This window comes from Hemitrygon akajei, chromosome 8 (assembly GCF_048418815.1).
Source record: "Hemitrygon akajei chromosome 8, sHemAka1.3, whole genome shotgun sequence".
NCBI classification, from domain to species: Eukaryota; Metazoa; Chordata; class Chondrichthyes; order Myliobatiformes; family Dasyatidae; genus Hemitrygon; species Hemitrygon akajei.
In genome coordinates, this window is record NC_133131.1 from 121526078 (window position 1) to 121545992 (window position 19915).

Below are 19915 nucleotides of genomic sequence, written 5' to 3' on the forward strand. Positions count from 1 at the left end.
CAGAGCTTCAGGGTGAGATGAGGAAAGCTGAGAGGAAATTTATGAGGCATGTTTTGTTTTAACACAGTTGTGGTTGACCGGAGAGGTTGTGGAAGCAGATATGATATCAATGTTTAAGAAGCACATGAACAAACAGGGAATGGAATGATAAAGATCCTGTGCAGGTAGATGGGACTAGTTTAAATTTTCCAACACAGTAAACAGATACATCGTGTCTGAGGCTTGTTCCTGTGCTTTACTGTTCTTTGTTGTAAGCATTTGAGGTGCCTCTGTTCACCAGGTAGATATCAGAGAATACAATTGTAATGCACAAGTGGTAGCAAATCAGACATTGAGTTCAGAGGTGGTGTTAATAAACCTGCTTAAAACTCGACAGCAGTGATCGTCTTTCAGAAGCATCTGTACTTCATTTGGTTGTGTGGTGTCTGTCAGTATTGATTACAAACTTTTACTCGCCCCCTACAGTGCACAATAGCACTTCTGGTAAGAACACAAATAACCCATCTCCTTATTTTAGCCTCTGTGATTTGCAAACACCCTGCCCAAGGCTAACTCTGGTTAATTTGCCCCGTAGCTCTGCTCTCTTTACTGGAGATGGCCATGCATATTGCCATCCTCGTCTGTAGTTTCTGCAGATTCATGTGCACTGGCTGCAAGCGGAATGAAATCAGTCAACCTTCTATGATTATTTCCCTTTTAGTGGTTTCCCTCTTGACACCTCCTCATCTATCTTACATAATTACAATTTCACTTCCTTAGCCCTGTTTACTGCTGTAGTAACATGATTGACATTTGTTATCTGTCCAAGCACTACAGTTCCCCTTCAGGTATCGACTCGTCAGTGCTTGCCCCTGTAACGTTATGCATTAGCATTCACAGAAACGGCAACTGATCCTTTGTGTGCACACCTGCTTTGAGCCTTGAGGGTGTAGAAAGCCTTAAACAGCACAAGAGTCAGGCTACTCAGCACAAAACATGACCTAGAAAGCTACAGACTGAGTGCTAGAAAATGGGATTAGTACAGTTAGGAAGGTGATGGGCAAACCGTGCTGAAGAGCTGACTTCTGCTGTATCAGATATATTTCCTGCCAGGCTCAACTTCCTTTTTATTAACCTAGCTTATTTCAGTTACAGAGATTCATGATAAGTATGTGTGCCTTCCCCGGTAGGGAATGATATTGAGTAAAGATGAACTTTACCTGTGGTATGGACATTGTAACACACAGGGAAATGCACTGTTTGCAATCGCCAGCCTTCCAGTGCCAATGTAGCATGCCCACAACTCATTAACCCTAAACACAGATCCATGGATTGAGAGGGGAAACTGGAGCATGCGAATGAAACGCCCGAAGGTCGCAGGGAGAATGTACCGACTCCTTACAGACAGCGGTGCTGTAATAGCGTTATACTGACCATTATGCTACCGCGCCATCACGTACGAGGGTAGAAAAGTCACGTGGTACACACAAGCATTGCCTTTGCTTTGAGTGACGCGAATGCAGTCTTTGATCTGCCGCTCGGTTCACAATTGAACGGTGGCATGGTAGTACAGACTTTGCTCATGGCTCCAGGCAGCCAGATTTGATCGGGACCTTGGATACTGTCCACGTGGAGTTTGCACATCACCCCTGTGACCACGTGGGCTTCTGTGGGTGTTCCAACTTCCTCCTACAACCCAACTAATGTAAATGACTTTCTCAATGTAGGTAAATGGCAAATGAATCGAAGAGACGTTGGTGGGCTTGTGAGGGAAAAGGAACGTGAAATGAGAATCGGAATGAGGATTAATATCACTGGCACATGTCGTGAAATTTGTTGTTTTATTGTAGCTGTACACTGCAAAGCATAATAAAAACTATCAATTATATAAAAATAAGTATATAAAATGTAATTAAATAAGTAGTGGAAAAAGGGAGGAAAAATACTGAGGTAGTGTTCATGACTGATGGCAGAGGGGGTGAGCTGTTCCTGAAGTGTTGGGTGTGTGTTTTCTGGCCCCTTTACCTCCTCCTTGATGGTAGCAATGAGAAGAGGACATGTCCTCAATGATGAAAGGTCTTTAATGATGGATACCATCTTTTTTTAAAGCATCATCTTTTGAAGGTATCCGGGATGCTGGGAGGCTACTGCCCATGATGGAGCTGACTGAGTTTACAACTTTCTACAGCTTTTTCTCAGCCTGTGCAGTGGCCCCTCCATACCAGCCGGTGATGCAACCACACGGTGTATCTGTAGAAATTTGAGAGTGTCTTTGGTGACACTCAACCTCCTAATGAAATACAGTCACTGTCATGCCTTCTTTGTAGTTGTATCAATGTATTAGGCCCAGAGCAGATCCTCAGATATTGACACCCAGCAACTTGAAACTGCTCACCCTTTCCACTTCTGATCCCTCGATGATGACTGATGTGTGACCCCTCGACTTTCCCTTCCCTGAAGTCCACAATCAATTCCTTGGTCTTACTGATGTTGAGTTCAAGATTGTTGCTGCAACACCACTTAACCAGCTGTATCTTGCTCCTGTACACCACTTCACCACCTTCTGAAATTCTGTCAACAACAGTTGTGCTGTAAACTGATTTATAGATGGTATTTGAGCTGTGCCTCACCACACAACCGTGGGTGTAGAGAGTAGAGCAGTGAGCTAAACACACACTCTTGAGGTTGTCAGTGACAAGGAGATGTTATTTTCGATCGGCGCAGACGGTGGTCTCCCAGAGAGGAAGTCAAGGGTCCAGTTGCGGGGGAGTCACGGAAGAGCAGGTCCAGGAGCTCGTTGATTAGAATGGAGCGCATAATTGTATTGAACACTGAGCTGTAGTCTATAAACAGCAGTCCGATGCAGGTATTGATATTGTCCAGTGATCCAAGGCTGAATGAAGAGCCAGTGAGACTGCATGCACTTTAGACCTATTGTGGCATTGCTGTGGAATTGCTGTGCTGAGAACTAGTGTGGCCTTGATGGCCTGATTAACTTTGTTCTACACTGGAGTAAGTATTGGAGGAAGTAATCCTGGAGCCTAGTGAGAGTGCTTAAACTCAAATGTCCATCTGTGTGGCAACATCTGTTGACACTATCCATTATTTTGCTGATAATTGGAAATAAGCCCATAAGCAGTATCTGCAAAATTGAATTTATGTTGTCTATCCTGTTAGGATTTCTTAGAAAAGTTTATATGTTGGTGTTTTCATATTTTAATTTTCTTGTACAGCTGTGCTAGAATCTCTAAGGCAGGTCTCACTCCATCACTTATTAAATATTAGCTTCTAATAAATAATGGCATTTATCTTTTTTATGGCCAGAAATATATTCCTGGAGGAAAATAATAGTGCAATCAATCACCTATTGATGCCAGCTCCCTCCAGCTATGTTAACTGTTACAAAGTTCACCTCCTGATGAAGGGTTTCGGCCCAAAACGTCGTCACTACCTCCTCCCATAGATGCTGTCTGGCCTGCTGAGTTCTGCCAGCATTTTGTGTTTTTACAAAGTTCATCATTAATGTTTTACAAATTAAAATGTACCTTCTAATGGATATTTCAGATTAACTTTTAACTTAGGAAATGCTTGATGTTGATGAATGTGCAGTAAATTTGAAAGTGCAGTTACTTCTGTAAATTAGATTTTGGCATCACGGGACTTTCCACCATGTGAGACTTCTAATCTAATCCCATTCTCATATCCTTGTAGTGTTTCTCTTTCTGAGCAGCTATTATACTCTGAAAATAATCATGGAATCTGCTCATGCGCTAACCAACAAGAATGCTTTCTAGCGTTCCCTGTAATTCCTTTGTTATCCAAGTTAAATTTGAGTGTTTATAAAGTACTGCTAGCAAGTGATTGATTACTCTGACTCATCACAACTTTAAAGACGCCTTGATTATCTTTATTAGTTATCTCAATTTGCAACGCACTGAAATGATTTGATCTGTATGAATAGTACGGGAGGCAAGCTTTTCACCGTATTTCAGTACTTATGTCAATAATGAATTAATTCCAACAACTACACAATCATATCTACCTTTTGCTTATAAATCTGCCCTATAACATCATCAAGATTCATCCCTGTATTCCAACTTTGCCTGCAGTCTCATACAAATTTAATATTGCCACCATGAGTTTATAAGTCTGTGCCTTTGGGCAGAAAAACTTTGGTTATTCATTTTACTGTCTCTGCAATACAACCTGGGTGACCTGCCAACAACCTCAACAGGAAATAAGTGTTATTGTTACCATATTCCTTTTTACCTCATTAAAGGCTATCAGCTTTAGACAAAAAATACACAGGAAACACATTTTTAAACCCAGGTTAATGGTTACAAACATACTTTTTGAAATGCTGAGTTCCTCCAGCATTTTGTGTGTGTGTTGCTTGGATTTCCAGCATCTGCAGATTCTCTCTTGTTAGAAATCCTAAATCAAGTTGCTCAGCATTACTGCAAGTAAATTTGTCAAATGATGCAGGATTAAAATTTACTCTTGTAATTGGCCATGGATCTTGAGAGCAGCCATTCATGCTGAGCAAATTCATGTTTTCTAGGAACAAACAAATTAAAATTCAGGGGGCAAATCAATTTGGTTCTATTGCTTGGTTACAGAGCAAGATCCTGGGAGAAAATCACCTACCAACTCTCTTGCTCAGCTATGTTTCTGTGGAATGAGGGATTCTAAAGACAAAAAATGTTAACAACCAAGTCCCATTGAGCAAAGTGAAATACTGAAAATCTGATTCCTAAAATTCAATTTGATGCTGTGAAAGTTATTACTGTAGCCTTCAAAATAGCTCAAGGTTGCTTCATCCTGTGCTATTTGTCCATCAATAGATCGCAATGTTACATGAAAGACTCCATAGGGGTGATTGACTTTCAATTATAAAAAAAACTCCAGAAACAAACCTACTTCACTGATGTAAATACCCTTTGATGAAGTTAGGTTTTTGCTATGAACTGCTGTGTTAGGTTACCACAGTAAATAATCTCTGAGAAGGTCAATGGCTTTCAAGCTACTAAGCCACTGATCCCCAGATGAAGGCACTTCATTATCTGCACTAGTGCAAACATGCAAGAATGCCCTGCACTTTCCATAAGATTCTCAGAACATTCAAGTTGACCAGCACAATGAAATCTCTCTCTTTTTCCTTTTATTAAATCTCTACATTCACAATCCAAACTTTGTTAACTTCCAGCAGATCATCAGTGTAGCACCACTCCGATTTTGGGGGTTATTTCTGCTGATTAGTCTAGCTAAATCCCAGTAATTTCACAAAGTCAGGCTTCTTGTCTAAAAATAAGAAAATATGATGTGCATTAAGTTAGAGTATATTGTTTTTGGGAACCATATTTTAAAATAAATATATGTCTTGAAAGCTTCAAAGAACACCATTTTATATAATTCTAAATTATAAGGTTATTATAGCAACGTTTGGAAGTTGTGGTTAACTTGGAAATATTCAAGTTACTAACGAGTCATCCACTCAATGGCACGATCATTACATTTCCTCAGTTATTTTTAGGTATAAACACCATAATGTAAAAAAACTGTTGAACTTAATCAAGGCTACACATTACTAAATACAAGAGAAAATCTGCAGATGTTGATAATGTTGCCTGGCCTGCTGAGTTCCTCCAGCATTTTGTGCAGATTACGTAATAGTTAGTCTGATCTTCAGAATAATTAACATGCTGGAACTTCAACAATATTCTTTTCTTTGTGCACTGTCTCACCAAGCTACCCAAAGCTGCTTCCAAACTATATGTATTTAATTGCATTAGTGTCGTGATGACAAACTCTGTTCCGAACACAATTCTTTTTGTCTAACTTCATGATCAATTAACCAGTCCGGTGCATGAGAAAAGAGACAATAACGAGTTGACGGTCAGATTGTTCTCTAGTTGTTTAGTTGATCACATTCCACTGAAGCTGTTGTTACATGACAGTTGTATCTAAATGCTTAATTTAAATCAACTTGTTATTTAACATAAACTTCAATTCAATGAAAGGTGTGGTGGAGGCAGGAAAAAAAATCAGATGGAGTTAGTAAGAGGCGATGGAGCCACTTTAGGTCTATGATGAAGCTAACTTTTAACTTGAATACATTTGCAAATCCCTGTTACAGTGTTCTGGGGGGGCAGTGCAGTTTTCTATTTTATTTCAGTATTAAACATTTGACTGCAGTCCAAATTAAATAACTTTAGCACATGAAACAGAAGGGAGTTCAAACTTGCATAATAAAATATCTCCATGCCCAAATAATCATAATTGTAAATGTGACAAAATCTCCATGTCCCAGTGACAGGTTCAAGCTGTGCTGACCTTCAATGCCAATATGCCAAATTATAGCCCACAGTAAATAATAGGTGGGTATTAAATTTCAGTTTAAGTCAAACACCAGATTCATCACACAACCACTTCCTCTCCAATTCCAGTTTTTTTTAAAGCTCCTCTTGATTTCATGGCGTGCAACAATACACTTGTGGGAAACAGTTTCGCTATTGGGTGTGCTCTGAATTTTAATCTGCAATGATTAACAATCTGCAATTATTGATTAAAGTCAACCACTGTCAAGGTTCAAATGTGGTTTAACAATTCACCACATTCATTTATGAGCTACACAAATAAGTAAAACTTTCTCTTGTAAGAGCTTATTCTATTGACTAGGTTTCTATAAGCTTGTTGCTTACATCAGCTAATAAAGGAAATTATGATCATTCTTCTTGGATTCTGATGGCAATAACTAGAAGTGTAAAATTTTGGCAGCATAAATCTGAAACCGGACTCACTCTACTATTAAGAAGTATCCTTAGAGTTAGTTATTGATTATTTCACGGTGATAGGAGAACCGTACTGACAAAAAACAGAAATTGCTGGGAATACTCAAAAGCTCAGGCCACATCAGTGGAAAAAGAAAAGGGATTAATGTTTCAGGTTGAAAACCCTTTGCCAGAGATGGGAAAGAGATCAAAGAAGCTTGTTAAACTGCAAGAATGATGGTAGAAGTGTGATGTCTCTGACAACATAAATCTGGGGTGGCCATGGGGATAAACTGTAAACAAGCTATCTGGTCATCCGGTATAATTTACTTCCACTAATGCAGGCTGACCTTTTGATCATTTCCAGCATTTTCTATTTTTACTTTAAATTTCCAGCACCTACAGTTTTTCTTTAATCTTTAAATTGATAAATACTACCCATAAATCTTAAACACGTTGTACTTTTATCTGAGTAAAGCCACGATGTCAGCCGGGTTTGCTTTTGCAGCTTCTTACTTTATAGGAATGGACACAAGATAACGTAAGGAAGCTTCCTAAGATACAAAATGAAGATCAAAACTGAAAACAAAAACTGCAGGAAACACCTTGCAAATCTGGCTTGGTTAACCGCTCATAATAACAGTATGCATCAAGGATAATTCACGTTTTCTCAGAGCCCTGCTCAAATTCAGCCCTCTACCAGCATTACAACATCACACTGTCGTTTGGGAGAAACTGCTTTTCCCTATGTTACAATGGTACCCAGTGTATATACAGTAAAGCCCCTTGCAGTGTTTCACACCCAAAGATGCAATACAATAAGAATTAGGACCAGAAAGCCACTTGGCCACTCAAGCCTCTTTCACATTTACTGAGATCTCTGCTAATGTAATTACAACCTTACCTCTGTATTCAGAAATGCCCCCAGTAATCTTTAACCTTTTTCTCTGTCAGTGTATGTCGACCTTAAAAAAATATTCAGACTCTGCTTTTGATTAAGGAAGTTCCAATGCCTCACATTTGTTGAAGAAAATGCATCTAATCCTGCATTAATAGTGACCTATTATTTTTAAATGGGTTCTCCCACAAGGAATCTAATCCTCTCCACATCAACCTTATCAAGTTCTCTCAGGATCCTAAATTTTATCATTTAAGTTCCCTTGCACACTCTTAAACTTCAGCAGATAAAAGCTACATTTTTCCAACCTTAGCAGAAATCCTGCCAATTCCAGAAACCAGCCCAGTAAACCTTCCCTGAACTGTTTCTGGGATGTATTAACATTCTTTCCTAAATAAGCAGACTAGTAACCGGCATTGCACATATGCTCTTACCAATGGCCTGTGTAACAGAATTAAACAAATATACATACACTGGATAAATGTAGCTCTTCCTTTTTCCATTTTAATTTGTCCATGACATGTTATGTTTTCTTAAGTAGATGTGCAAAATCCAAAAGTGTAACAATCATAGGAAGGGCATACATAGCAATTGAAAAGGGGCAGGAATGTGTGTGTGTGTGTGTGTGTGTGTGTGTGTGTGTGTGTGTGTGTGTGTGTGTGTGTGTGTGTGTGTGTGTGTGTGTGTGTGTGTGTGTGTGTGTGTGTCTCCATCTAATGCATGCACACACACACACACTTGGCAGAGAGGGGGTAGAGGGGGTAGAGATTTGGAGAATACTAAATTATATAAGAAATTACATTTTTCAAAAAAATTGTTTTAGGATAATTACATTCTAATTTTAATATGTAAGTGTGTACACAGAACAAACAGGTTTAACATTTGATCAACATTTTTGAGACCATCTTAAAGCAGGAAAAGAAATTTCATGGTATTTATCGCCATCTGCTGCTAAATATGGGGTACTGCAAGTTCATGCAGCTGGCAACAGTATTTTAAGGAATTGTTATAAAGGACACCATCAAAACTATAAAAATATTCACTGAGCAAATCTAAAGATTTTAATCTTAATTGTAAAACCATTCAGATAATCATTCAAACTTTTAGAAATATTCTCTTCTGCTTCATAATTCATACATTTCCCATAGTGATAAATCTACCATGATTTTCAGTCATTTTGATATCATTTTACACAGAAATTCGTTACTCAACAAATTATTTTACTCACTAAAATAAGAAGGCATACATTGTGGAAAGGAATGAATGCATTAGTTTGAAATTTGATTCTATTAAGAATTGATTTAAATCAGCTTTAGAGGAATGGCTCTCTTTAATCTTTTATTAGTCAGCAGATGTTTTAATTTTTAGTCAGCAGTGTTAAAGAACACAGTCAAAGATGGTTCCTTTTGCTCTCAACTTGCTTAGAAATTGTCTACCCGAACATGCTTAAGCTTGTGGATGCAGATAAATGACATCAGCCATGCCACCTCTTGCGCTGCTTTTCCTAAGTAGGTGTTCCTATTGTCTGCGAAGCTCATAACATTGCAGTGTGAATATGAAACTACGTACCTTGGTTAGAATTTGTAACTTTCTGGGAGGATATGCCCACATATTTCTCTTGCTGACAGACAGCATTCGCTATGGCAGTCTAATGTCCATATAAAAACTAACCCATGGGATGCTTCAGAACAACACCAGAATCAGAATCAGGTTTAATATCACTGGCATGTGTCGTAAAATTTGTTATTTTGTAGCAGCAATATATATTAATTTAAAAAACATTAATTACAGTAAGTATATATAAAAAATTAAATAAGTCGTGCAAAAAACCAGGAAAAGTAGTGAAGTCGTGTTCGTGGATTCATTGCCCATTCAGAAATCTGATGGCAAAGGGGAAGAAGCTGTTCCTAAATTGTTGAGTATGTGTCTTCAGGCTCCTTTACCACCTCCTTGATGACAGCAATGAGAAAAGGGCATGTCCTAGGCACTGGGGGTCTTTTTGATGGATGCTGCCCTTTTGAGGCATTGCTCCTTGAAAATGTCCTGGACACTATGGACATTAGTGTCCATGATGAAGCTAAGTTTACAACTTTCTGCAGCTTTTTCTGATCCTGTACAGTGGCCCCTCCATAGCAGACAGTAATGCAACAAGTTAGAATGTCCCACACAGTAAATCTGTAAGTGTCTTTATTGACATACTCAGTCTCCTCAAACTCCAAGTGAAATATACTGTTATTGTACCTTCTTTATAACTGCATCAATATGATTATTCATTCCTGATCTTGGGCGCAAGGCTGTAAGACGTCTGTACTTTCTCTCCGTGACACTGCGGGTTTTTCCGCTCGGGGACTGCCAGTGAACTGGCGATTGTAAACAATCCTCTGCTGTTGTTAATGACATGGTGAATTGAAGGGCAGATTAGGTAGAGAATGAGTTGTAGGATACAGGGAAATAAGGAAATCTGGGCAGGGGATCAATGGAATTGATCCAGTAGTAACCAGGATGGGTCTGGTGAAGGGTCTCACCCCAAAACATCAACTGTACTCTTTTCTATCGATGCTGCCTGGCCCACTGAATTCCTCCAGTATTTTGTGAGTGTTGCTTTGGATTTCCAGCATCTGCCGACTTCCTCATGTTTGTGGGATTGATGGGCTAAATAGTCTCCTTCTGTGCTTGTCACATCAACACGCAGGCTGTGGCTCTCCCCTGGGACTGGTGGGGAGACTTATTCCAAAGAGCTGGAGTTTGTCATGTGGAATAAAGCAATACCCTGGATGATGGAGAGCAGGTGATGAGGGGTGGGGTTGTGTCCTGAGGACAGAGATGTGGTGAACTCCATCCTTGAGTCCTGATGAAGTGTCTCAGCCCAAAACGCCCAGTGTTTACTCTTTTCCATAGTTCTTGCCTGGCCTGCTGAGTTCCTCAGGAATGTTGTGCGTGTTGCAGGGATTTGGTGAACGTGGGCGCCAGTAGAGCTGCTGGCTGCTGCCTCACAGCGCCAGTGGCTCAAGTCCCAACCCAGCTTCCCTGCAGAGACTTTGCCTGTCCTCACCGTGACTTTGTAGGATCTTTCCCCCAGCTGCTCTGGTTTCCTCCCATGTCCCACTGACATACGTTCATTACCCCTTCGGGGAGGTATGTGGAAGGAATTTCAGGGGGGGGTTCACAGATGCATAAGAAAGAGTAAGTTAGAGGAAAAGAAGCGAGAGAGCAGGATTGGTGACATTGCTCCAAGCACTGGGTAGGCTGAATGACCTTGGTCTTTGTCATGAGAAATAACTATATAAAGTACGTTCTAGGCCTGTGTCAAGGGATGGAGAGTCGGTGACACTGGCTGCTTTACTGTTATTTAGAGATACAGCATGGTAACAGACCTTCCTGCCCGATAAGTCCGCATATGACCAATTAACCTACTAACCCATTAACCTAATAACCCACATGTCATTGGGATGTGGGAGGAGACCGGAACGCCCAGAGGAAACCTAGGTGGTCAGGGGGAGAATGGATAAGCTCCTTACAGTCAGCGGCGGGAATTGAACCCAGGCGCTGTTACGTTAACCGCTACACTCCAGCGGAGGGAACGTATCTGGTCTATACGGTGAAGTTTGCCCTGGTACGGGAAGAATCAGAAGATGAGCTAAGGTTTGGTACCTAGAGGATGGCTGTGTCTGTCATGTTGTGGGGAGGAGAAGGCAGTGATGGAAATGTGTGAGTTACTTTGGCCAGAGCTGGAGGAAAGCAGAAATGATGAAATAAAGAGTGGATAGTGGTTTAGTGAGAGGGAAGGGCAAAATCATAATGACATTCAAACAAACTGGGGCTCTGAGATCAGGCAATTTGTCATCAGCAGCAGAGTTTTACATGAGATAAGGTTTACGGAAAGTGGAAGATGCTAAGGTTCACAGGAGAACCATCGCATAGTTAAAACAGGAGATCACGAAGTCATCCGTGAGGGCTTTGGAGTGGGGCTGAAGAGGGTTGAGGCAGCTGAAGTTAACAAGGATAGAAATTATTATTATTATTATTATTACAGATTATTATGGAAACGTGTGGGTCAAAACATCAAATAGGTGGTTCAGGCAGTGAAGAGCCTGAGCTGTTGCTCAGACGGAGAGAGGACATAAGCAGTTTGTGCTGGGGCTGGAGGTGCTGACTTGGCTCGTCACAATGTTTAAGTGTAAAAATCCGTGATTTGACAAGGACAAAGTCACGTTGTATTGGAGGGAGGGTTGTGTGTCCTGAGAGTTTCAAGTGATGTTTCAAATACAAAAATAATTCCAGGATGAAGACAGTGAAGTGGGTGAGGGCCAATTCCTCCCCCAAGTTATTGTTCCCGCAAAAAAAATGCCAGACTCTCCCCTCCTCAGATCCATTTCCATCTCCCTGGGTTACCATTCCTCCAGTTGCTACACTCTTGTACTCTCTCTGTGACACTTACATAACACAAAGGACATGACAGCACACTACAGGCCCTTTGGCCCAAGATGTTGTGCCCACCTCTCAACCTATTCTACTCTCCATTTTCTATCATCCACGGGCCAAAGAGTTTCTTACATGTCCCTAGTGTACCTGCCTCATCCACTCACCACTTTCTGGGTAAAAACAAAACTTACCTCCGACATCTCCCCCCATACTTGCACCCAATCACCTTAGAATTATGCCCACTCACAGAAAACAGAATGGTACAGCACAGTAAAAGGCCCTTTGGCCCATAATGTTGTACCAAACCAAATAAATTAGTAATCACAAACATGAGAAAATCTGCAGACGCTGGAAATCCAAGCAACACACACAAAACATTGGAGGGACTCAGCAGGCTAGGCAGCATCTATGGATAAGAGTACAGTCGACGTTTCAGGCCGAGACCCTTCATCAGGACTCTAAACTGTGTATTCCAGGCATCCACCATTCTCTGCAAAAAAAGAAATGCCCCTCATGTATTCCTTGAAATTACCTCCTCCCACCTTAAATATATGTCCTCTGGTATTAGATATTTCAACCCTGGGGAAAAATACTGTCTGCCTACCCTGTCAATGCCTCTCCTAATATTATAAATCTCTATCAGATCTCCCCTCAGGTTTCGCTGCTCCAGAGAAAAACACCCAGGTTTGTTCAACCTCAGGTGTGCTCCAATCCAGGCCGCATCCTGGTAAAAGCCTCAGATTAGCCATGGGAAAAAGCCTTTGGCAATGCACTTATAAAACACAGTCTCCAATCCAGGCCGCATCCTGGTAAAAGCCTCAGATTAGCCATGGGAAAAAGCCTTTGGCAATGCACTTATAAAACACAGGCTCCAATCCAGGCCTTCCACTACAACTCCAACACTGATGTGCTTACATGGTTAATTCAGAAGAAAGACAAGCAGCCTATAATTGCAGCAAATTGGTATGTGAATACCTGTTTTCAAGTACGGCAAAGAGCTAACTCCAGGCCAGGTTTCCTCTGTTGGAGTTCCCAAAACCTGTAATTAAAAGAAAAAAGCTGTAGTTCATCTATAATTATATTGTTCACACTTGATAAAATTGTGTAACGGTGCATGCTACTTACATACAAAGGTTTTGTTTCCAGCTCTGCTATATGCAGCTTTCTCCTGGTTTAATATTTAAATTGTGTCAGTAATTCCCACATTTTCCTCAAACTATTCACCAAAATCACTGGGGCATTTTATTATATTAACAATGCTTTATAAATGCACATTATAATTGATGTCAATACATTTCAATACTTGGATGTTGCTATCAACTTGACTCCAACATCAAATACAATTTTAACCAACCAAAAATAGAGATATCCTTGTGATACTGTTATCTCTTCTTCCATTCTTTGCATCACTCCCCACTAAAATCTTAACTGCATTCTACAGAGGCGTGGTTGAGAGTGTGCTGACCTTTTGCATCACAACCTGGTACTCCAGCTGCAGTGCTGCCGTCAAAAAAGCCTTGCAGAGGGTGGTTAGGGGTGCAGAGGTTATTGGGGTCTCCCTACCTTCTGTCCAAGACCTCTTTCAGAGTCAATGCCTCCAGAAGACGCGGTACATCATTAAAGACCCCTCACACCCTCTGCATAAACTGTTCGTTCTTCTGCCATCAGGCAAACGTTACAGGAGCATCAAAACTAAAACCACAAGGCTACTAAACAGCTTCCTCCCACAGGCAGTCAGACTGCTAAATAGCTGCTCTACCTGACTCTGCTTTGGACATTTTTAACTTGCACTGGACACTTATAACTTGATTTTAACCAGCATGTGGCTGTTGTGTTTTACTATTTGCTGCTGTGTTTACTATTTATTGTTGCGTTTGTTATGTTATGATTGCACTTTCCCCGGGAAACGCTGTCTCATTCTGCCCTGCAGAGCTGATGATGTATGGTTGGAATGACAATAAAGTTTTTGAATCTTGAATCCTGATCAAACTGAAGAGAATGGAGTGAACACTAAAGTCACTAACTTTCTTGTACATTAATTCCCACAAGCTTACTCTGAAAGCATCTTCCAAATCTGCAAGCTTTACCGCCGATGAGGTCAAGGGTAGCAGGTGAATGGGAACACCACCACCTGCAGGTTCCCCGCCAAATCATGCACCATTCTGACTGTGAATTGGATCACTGCTTTTCATTGTGAGAATATCTTCTCAAGGACTGCAAACATGAACCGCGGCCTCTCAAAGGCCCAATAAATGCTTTTCTTGCAGCAACTTTGATATCATGAAAAATAAACAAATTTAAAAAAATTAAGTCAAAGATTGAAATGTCCAAGTAAAAGGTTTTCGGCAGAGCATGTCAGAACTTGTGCCACCTTCAGTTACTTGTATACACTTGCTGGCCACTGGCACTGGGCAGGTAGGGCCAGCTAACGAAGGATCAGCAACCAGACTTGCTGACTATTTCAAGTACTCTCACTTCAAAAAGGCAGGTGATAGGCAAATGGACGCAAAGTAAATAAAGAAGAAACTATACAGGATTATCTTGAGATATCAGAATACAAATCAAGAGCAAGCATTGAGGCAGAGAATATGCATTGTATATGCATTCTTGTGCAGGATAGAGCATTGACCTCTAGAGAGAGCTGTTGAACAAATCCCACCATTACATTCCCTCAGCAATCAATCGTTTTTACCTGCAGAAACACTTTGAACTGTAGCAGTCCTGAAAAATCACTCTTCAAAATGAAACTGCAGACCCATTAGTATATCCACAAAGACAGACTTAAGAGAACTGCAGAATATAAACAAATCTAGTGTGTAACATTAGGGCACAACAGTGGAGCTTGGGGAGATTTGGTATGTCACCAAAGACACACAAATTTCTACAGATTTACCACAGACATCATTCTAACTGTCTGGTATGCGAGGGGGGGGGGGGGCTATTGCAGGGGATCGAAATAAGCTGCACAGCGTTGTCAACTTAGTCAGTCCCATCTTGGCACTAGCCACCATAGTATCCAGGACATCTTCGAGGAGCGATACCTCAAAATAAGGGGCTGTCATCATTAAGGCCCCCCATCACCTAGGACATGCCTTGTTCCCATTGCTACCATCAGGAAGGAGGTACACACTCAATGATTCAGGAGCTTCCCCTCTGCCATCCGATTTCTGAATGGACAACCCATGAACACTACCTCACTGCTATTTTATTTTTGCACTACTTATTTAATTTAACTAATATGTATATATATATTGCAATTCTATTATTCTATTTCTCCTATTATTATGCATTTCATTGTACTGCTCCTGCAAAGACAACAAATTTCATGGCATATGCCGGTGATATTAAATCCGATTCTGACCTTAAATTTCCTCCCACAGTGGAAAAAAATGGAATAGACATTGTCTTTGTTTTTAATTTATTCTCTTCCTTCTGTTTTATTTGTTTTTAAATTCTTGTTTCATATTTATCTTATCCATTAAATGAAGGGGCCATATGGCAGGGTGCATGTTCTGTAAAATTATTTTCACTTTTCAAGTCAATTTCTCCGATTAACTTTGGCATTTAGATCAGGGATCTCAACTCAATGCACTCTTCATGTCAAGGAGAGCTAAAGGATGAAAATAACTGGAACAGTGATGAAACAGGTCTGAGAAAAGGGGAAGAGGGTGAGGGAAGTGCAGCCGAGAGGAGGGTAGAGGACAGAAGGGTAAGGAAGCAAAGAAAGCAACGGGGGGGCAATGAGTGGAAGAGAATACGACCATTGCAATGGCAGAGAATAGGGTGTTAAAGGAATTAGATGGACTAACTGAATGAATTAAGATTATTCATCCACATCATAAAAAATTATAATATTAACATCAGAATTTTATCATATCAATAATAAACACAAGAAATTGTAAAGATGCTGGAAATCCTGAGCAACACACACAAAATGCTGGAAGAACTCAGCAGGTCAGGCATCTATGGAAATGAATAAACAATTGGCCAAGACCCTTCTTCAGGATTGGAAAGGAAGCGAGAAGATGTCAGAATAAGAACAATTATATAGTTTGCAATGCCTAGGATAAATATACCAGTATAAAGGTCAGTAACAATATGTAGTTAGTAAATTGATATTATCCTAACACAACACCCATAATATTAAATATAATTTAAAAGTAAATCAGTGGATCAAAGGTTTACTGAAAGAAACTGTAGTAATAAAATTATTTAGGGGGTGATTAGCAGCGTAAAGCAGACGGGGCAGCAACAAAGGTTTCTTTCTGATGCAGACTGGGACAGGACTCTTGGAAAGTCACAGTAGCAGGCCAAAAACAACAAGCAGGCTAAGCTTTTTAAAGTGTATAAAAAGTAAAAGAGAGATGAAAATGGATATAGGTCTGCTAGAAACTGAAGACGGAGAAATAATAACAGGGACAAGGAGACGGCAGATGAACTAAATGAGTATTTTCCAGCAGCCTTCACTGTGGAAGACACTAGCAGTGTGCCAGATGTTGAAGGGTGTGAGGGAAGAGAAGTGAGTGCAGTTACTATTACAAGGGAGAAGGCGCTCAAAAAGCTGAAAGACCTAAAGGTGCATAAGTCACCCAAACCAGATGAACTGCATCCTAGAGTTCTGAAAGAGGTAGCGTTAGAGATTGTAAAGGCATTAGTAATGATCTTTCAAGAATCATTGGACTCTAGCATGGTTAGACTCTGGAAAATTGCAAATGTCACTCCACTCTTTAAGAAAGGAGGGAAGCAACAGCAAGGAAATTATTGACAAATTAGCCTGACCTTGGTGGTTGGGAAGATGTTGGAGTCAGTTGTTAAGGACGAGGTGATGGAGTACTCGGTGACACAGGACAAGACAGTACAAAGTCAGCATGGTTTCCTTCAGGGAATACTTTGAGGAGATAACAAATGGGATCGATAAAGGGGATGCAGTGGAAGTTGCATATTTGGATTTTCAGAAGGCCTTTAACAAGTGTGCAACACGTGGGGCTGCTTACCAAGTTAAGAGCTCATGGAATTACAGGAAAGTCTCTGCCAGTGACTAGTGGGGTTTCACAGGGGTCACTGTTGGTACCACTTCTTTTTAAGCTGTATATCAACGATTTAGATGATGGAATAGATGGCTTTGTTGCCAAGTTTGCTGATGATACAAAGATTGATGGAGGGGCAGGTAGTGTTGAGGTAAGAGGAAGGCTGCAGAAGGACTTGGACAGATTAGGAGAATGGGCAAGAAATTGGCAAATGAAATACAATAGTGGAAAATGCATGGTCATGCACTTTGGTAGAATAAATAAATGTGCAGACTATTTTCTAAACAGGAGAAAATACAAAAATCTGAGGTGTAGAGGGACTTGGGAGTCCTTGTGCAGAACACCCTAAATGTTAACTCGGTGGCAAGGAAGGCAAATGCAATCTTAGCATTCATTTGAAGATGTCCAGAATATATTTCCAGAGGTCCAGAATACAAGAGCAGGGATGTGGTGTTGAGGCTTTATAAGACACTAATAAGGTCTCACCTTGACCACTGTTAACAATTTTGGGCTCCTTATCTAGGAAAAGATGTGCTGACATTGGAGAGGGTTCAGACCAGTTGAACAAGGATGATTCTGGAAATTAAAGGGTTATCATACGAGGAATGTTTGATACCGCTGGGTCTTGTGAGAATTCAGAAGGATGAGGGCGGGGGGCAGGATCTCATTGAAACCTTTCGAATGTTGAAAGGCCTAGACAGAGCAGATGTGGAAAGGTGTTTCCCATGGTGGGAGAGTCTAGGACAAGAGGACACAGCCTCAAGATAGAGATGTGGAGACATTTCTTTAGCTATAGGGTGGTGAATTTGTGGAATTTGTTACCACAGGCAGCTGTGGAGGCCAGGGTTTTGGGTGTACTTCAGGCAGAGATCAATAGGTTCTTGATTGGCTACAGCATCAAAGGTTATGGGGAGAAGGCTGGAGAGTGGGGCTGAGGAGGGGTGAAAACAATCAGCTATGATTAAATGGCGGAGCAGACTCGATGGGCCAAATGGCCTAATTCTGCTGCTGTATCTTATGGTCTATAGCTGAAGAAACTAGAAGGGGGCTGACAATGAAACTATCAGAGGATGGAGGAGCAGCATGTCAATGGAAAATCGAGAAAATCTGCAGATCCAAAGCAACACACAAAGTGCTGGAGGAACTCAGCAAGCCAGGTAGCATCGACAGGGAAGAGTAAGTAGTCAATGTTTCAGGCTGAGACCCTTCATCAGGGCCATGTCAATGCAATGCTGATTGTAGACAGAAAGGCAAGTCAGCAAAGTGTGGGAGAAAAAGCCCAACAGGAACAAGGGAAATGTAAAACATCAATATTGTGCTGCCCAAAGAAACACTTTCCTTTACAAACCATTGATAAAGAATAGGGTTCTAGGGAGATGCACTGTTACACCACCACCCTGTGCATCTGCTTGAAACCACAACTAAACGTGACAAATGTTTCTGGTTTTGCATTATGTGGCACAACATATTTCATACTGCTGCACAGTAGTGTGACTGTTGAGAACATTCGCAGGTTGTAATGCTCATTCCCCAATGCACCAGGAGTAAAGCAATGGGGAAACCACACAGATCTCATACAAGTTAAAGGAAATAACAGAAGGATGGTCTCCCTATAGTATAAAGCCTCATACCCTCTGCCAGTCAATTCATTGAAACTACAGTGAATGCCGCAGAGAAACTGAAGAGACAAATCAAACTGGGAAAGAGCTGATAGCAATTTATGATGATGCTTGAGATGCAGGCAATTCCTCGCAATCGCAATTATAACCTCACACATTGTATAGCTGTTTTAATCCACCTAATGAAAACATTAAAGTGACAACTTAGAATTACTGTCTCTTTGATCCTCAAAAACTTAACGTAAGCTTTATTGACCATGCAAAACTGCACTGTCAGCCAGTTCCACTCATTGCCTCTCCTATCATTCTAGTCTGTTGCTTCTGGAAAGCTCAGTTTGTGAAAAGAACTCAAACTCCTTCATCTAGGAAAGTAATACACTGGGCCTCCAAAATACTATCCAGCACCAATCCATGTCCTCAAAGTCTTCTTAAACCCAGCAGGAAATTGACGAGAAGACTGGGAACGTGGAGGTTTGGGCCTGATTCACCATATAACTTACTAATTTTGCCACAGACACATCCCATCAGGTTCATGCTGGATCCTAACAGTGCAATCCTATCTGTGTCATTTCATTCTCTCCTAAATTTCTTTCTAGCTTTGAAAACTACTCTCTCTCTCTCACATACCTGTCAAATACTCTTTTAACAGTTACCTAAACTAGAGGGTAATTTACAGTGGTGAATTAGCTACTAGCAATTCTTTGGGATGTAGAAGGAATATGAAGCATTCTGTAGAAATCCACTTGGTTAAGAGGATTAAAAGTCTTCTTATAGTCCACGTAGACCACATTCATTAATTCCCTCATCTATTCCTCTGGTAACATCCCCAAAAACACCCATAGATTTACTTTCAAATCCTGATTCCTTTAAATTCCTCCCTATCGCTTTACCCTTGAGTTCCTAACATATCTAGAAATGTATTTGTGTTCTACTTTGTGAGGACAGAAACAATAAGTACCATTTCTTTGTTCTCGGTCAAAATTTCCACTATTTGTGATTGAATTTACATTCGATTTGATTAACACTTTTTTCCCACATATTTATATAAACTTTTACAGACACTTTTATATTCCCTGCAAGTTTACTCTCATGTCTGTTTCCACCCTTAATCAATCCTTTTGTCCCAATTTACTGAATTGTAAACTGCTCTAATTCTTAGTTCTGCTACTTTTTCTGTCAGGTTTATTTGTTTTCTCATTA

At 40.6% G+C, this 19915-nt stretch overlaps 1 protein-coding gene across 5 annotated transcripts in view; it reads right to left on the reverse strand.

Moving 5' to 3' along the window:
- cdk14 (cyclin dependent kinase 14) overlaps positions 1 to 19915 on the reverse strand; it is a 590315-nt gene that overhangs the window by 214073 nt on the left and 356327 nt on the right. For all 5 annotated transcript variants that reach the window (XM_073054502.1, XM_073054501.1, XM_073054505.1 and 2 more), the window contains one exon: positions 13045 to 13108. In XM_073054502.1, coding sequence (XP_072910603.1) covers positions 13045 to 13108 — 64 coding nt within the window. The remainder of the gene's footprint in view (positions 1 to 13044; positions 13109 to 19915) is intronic.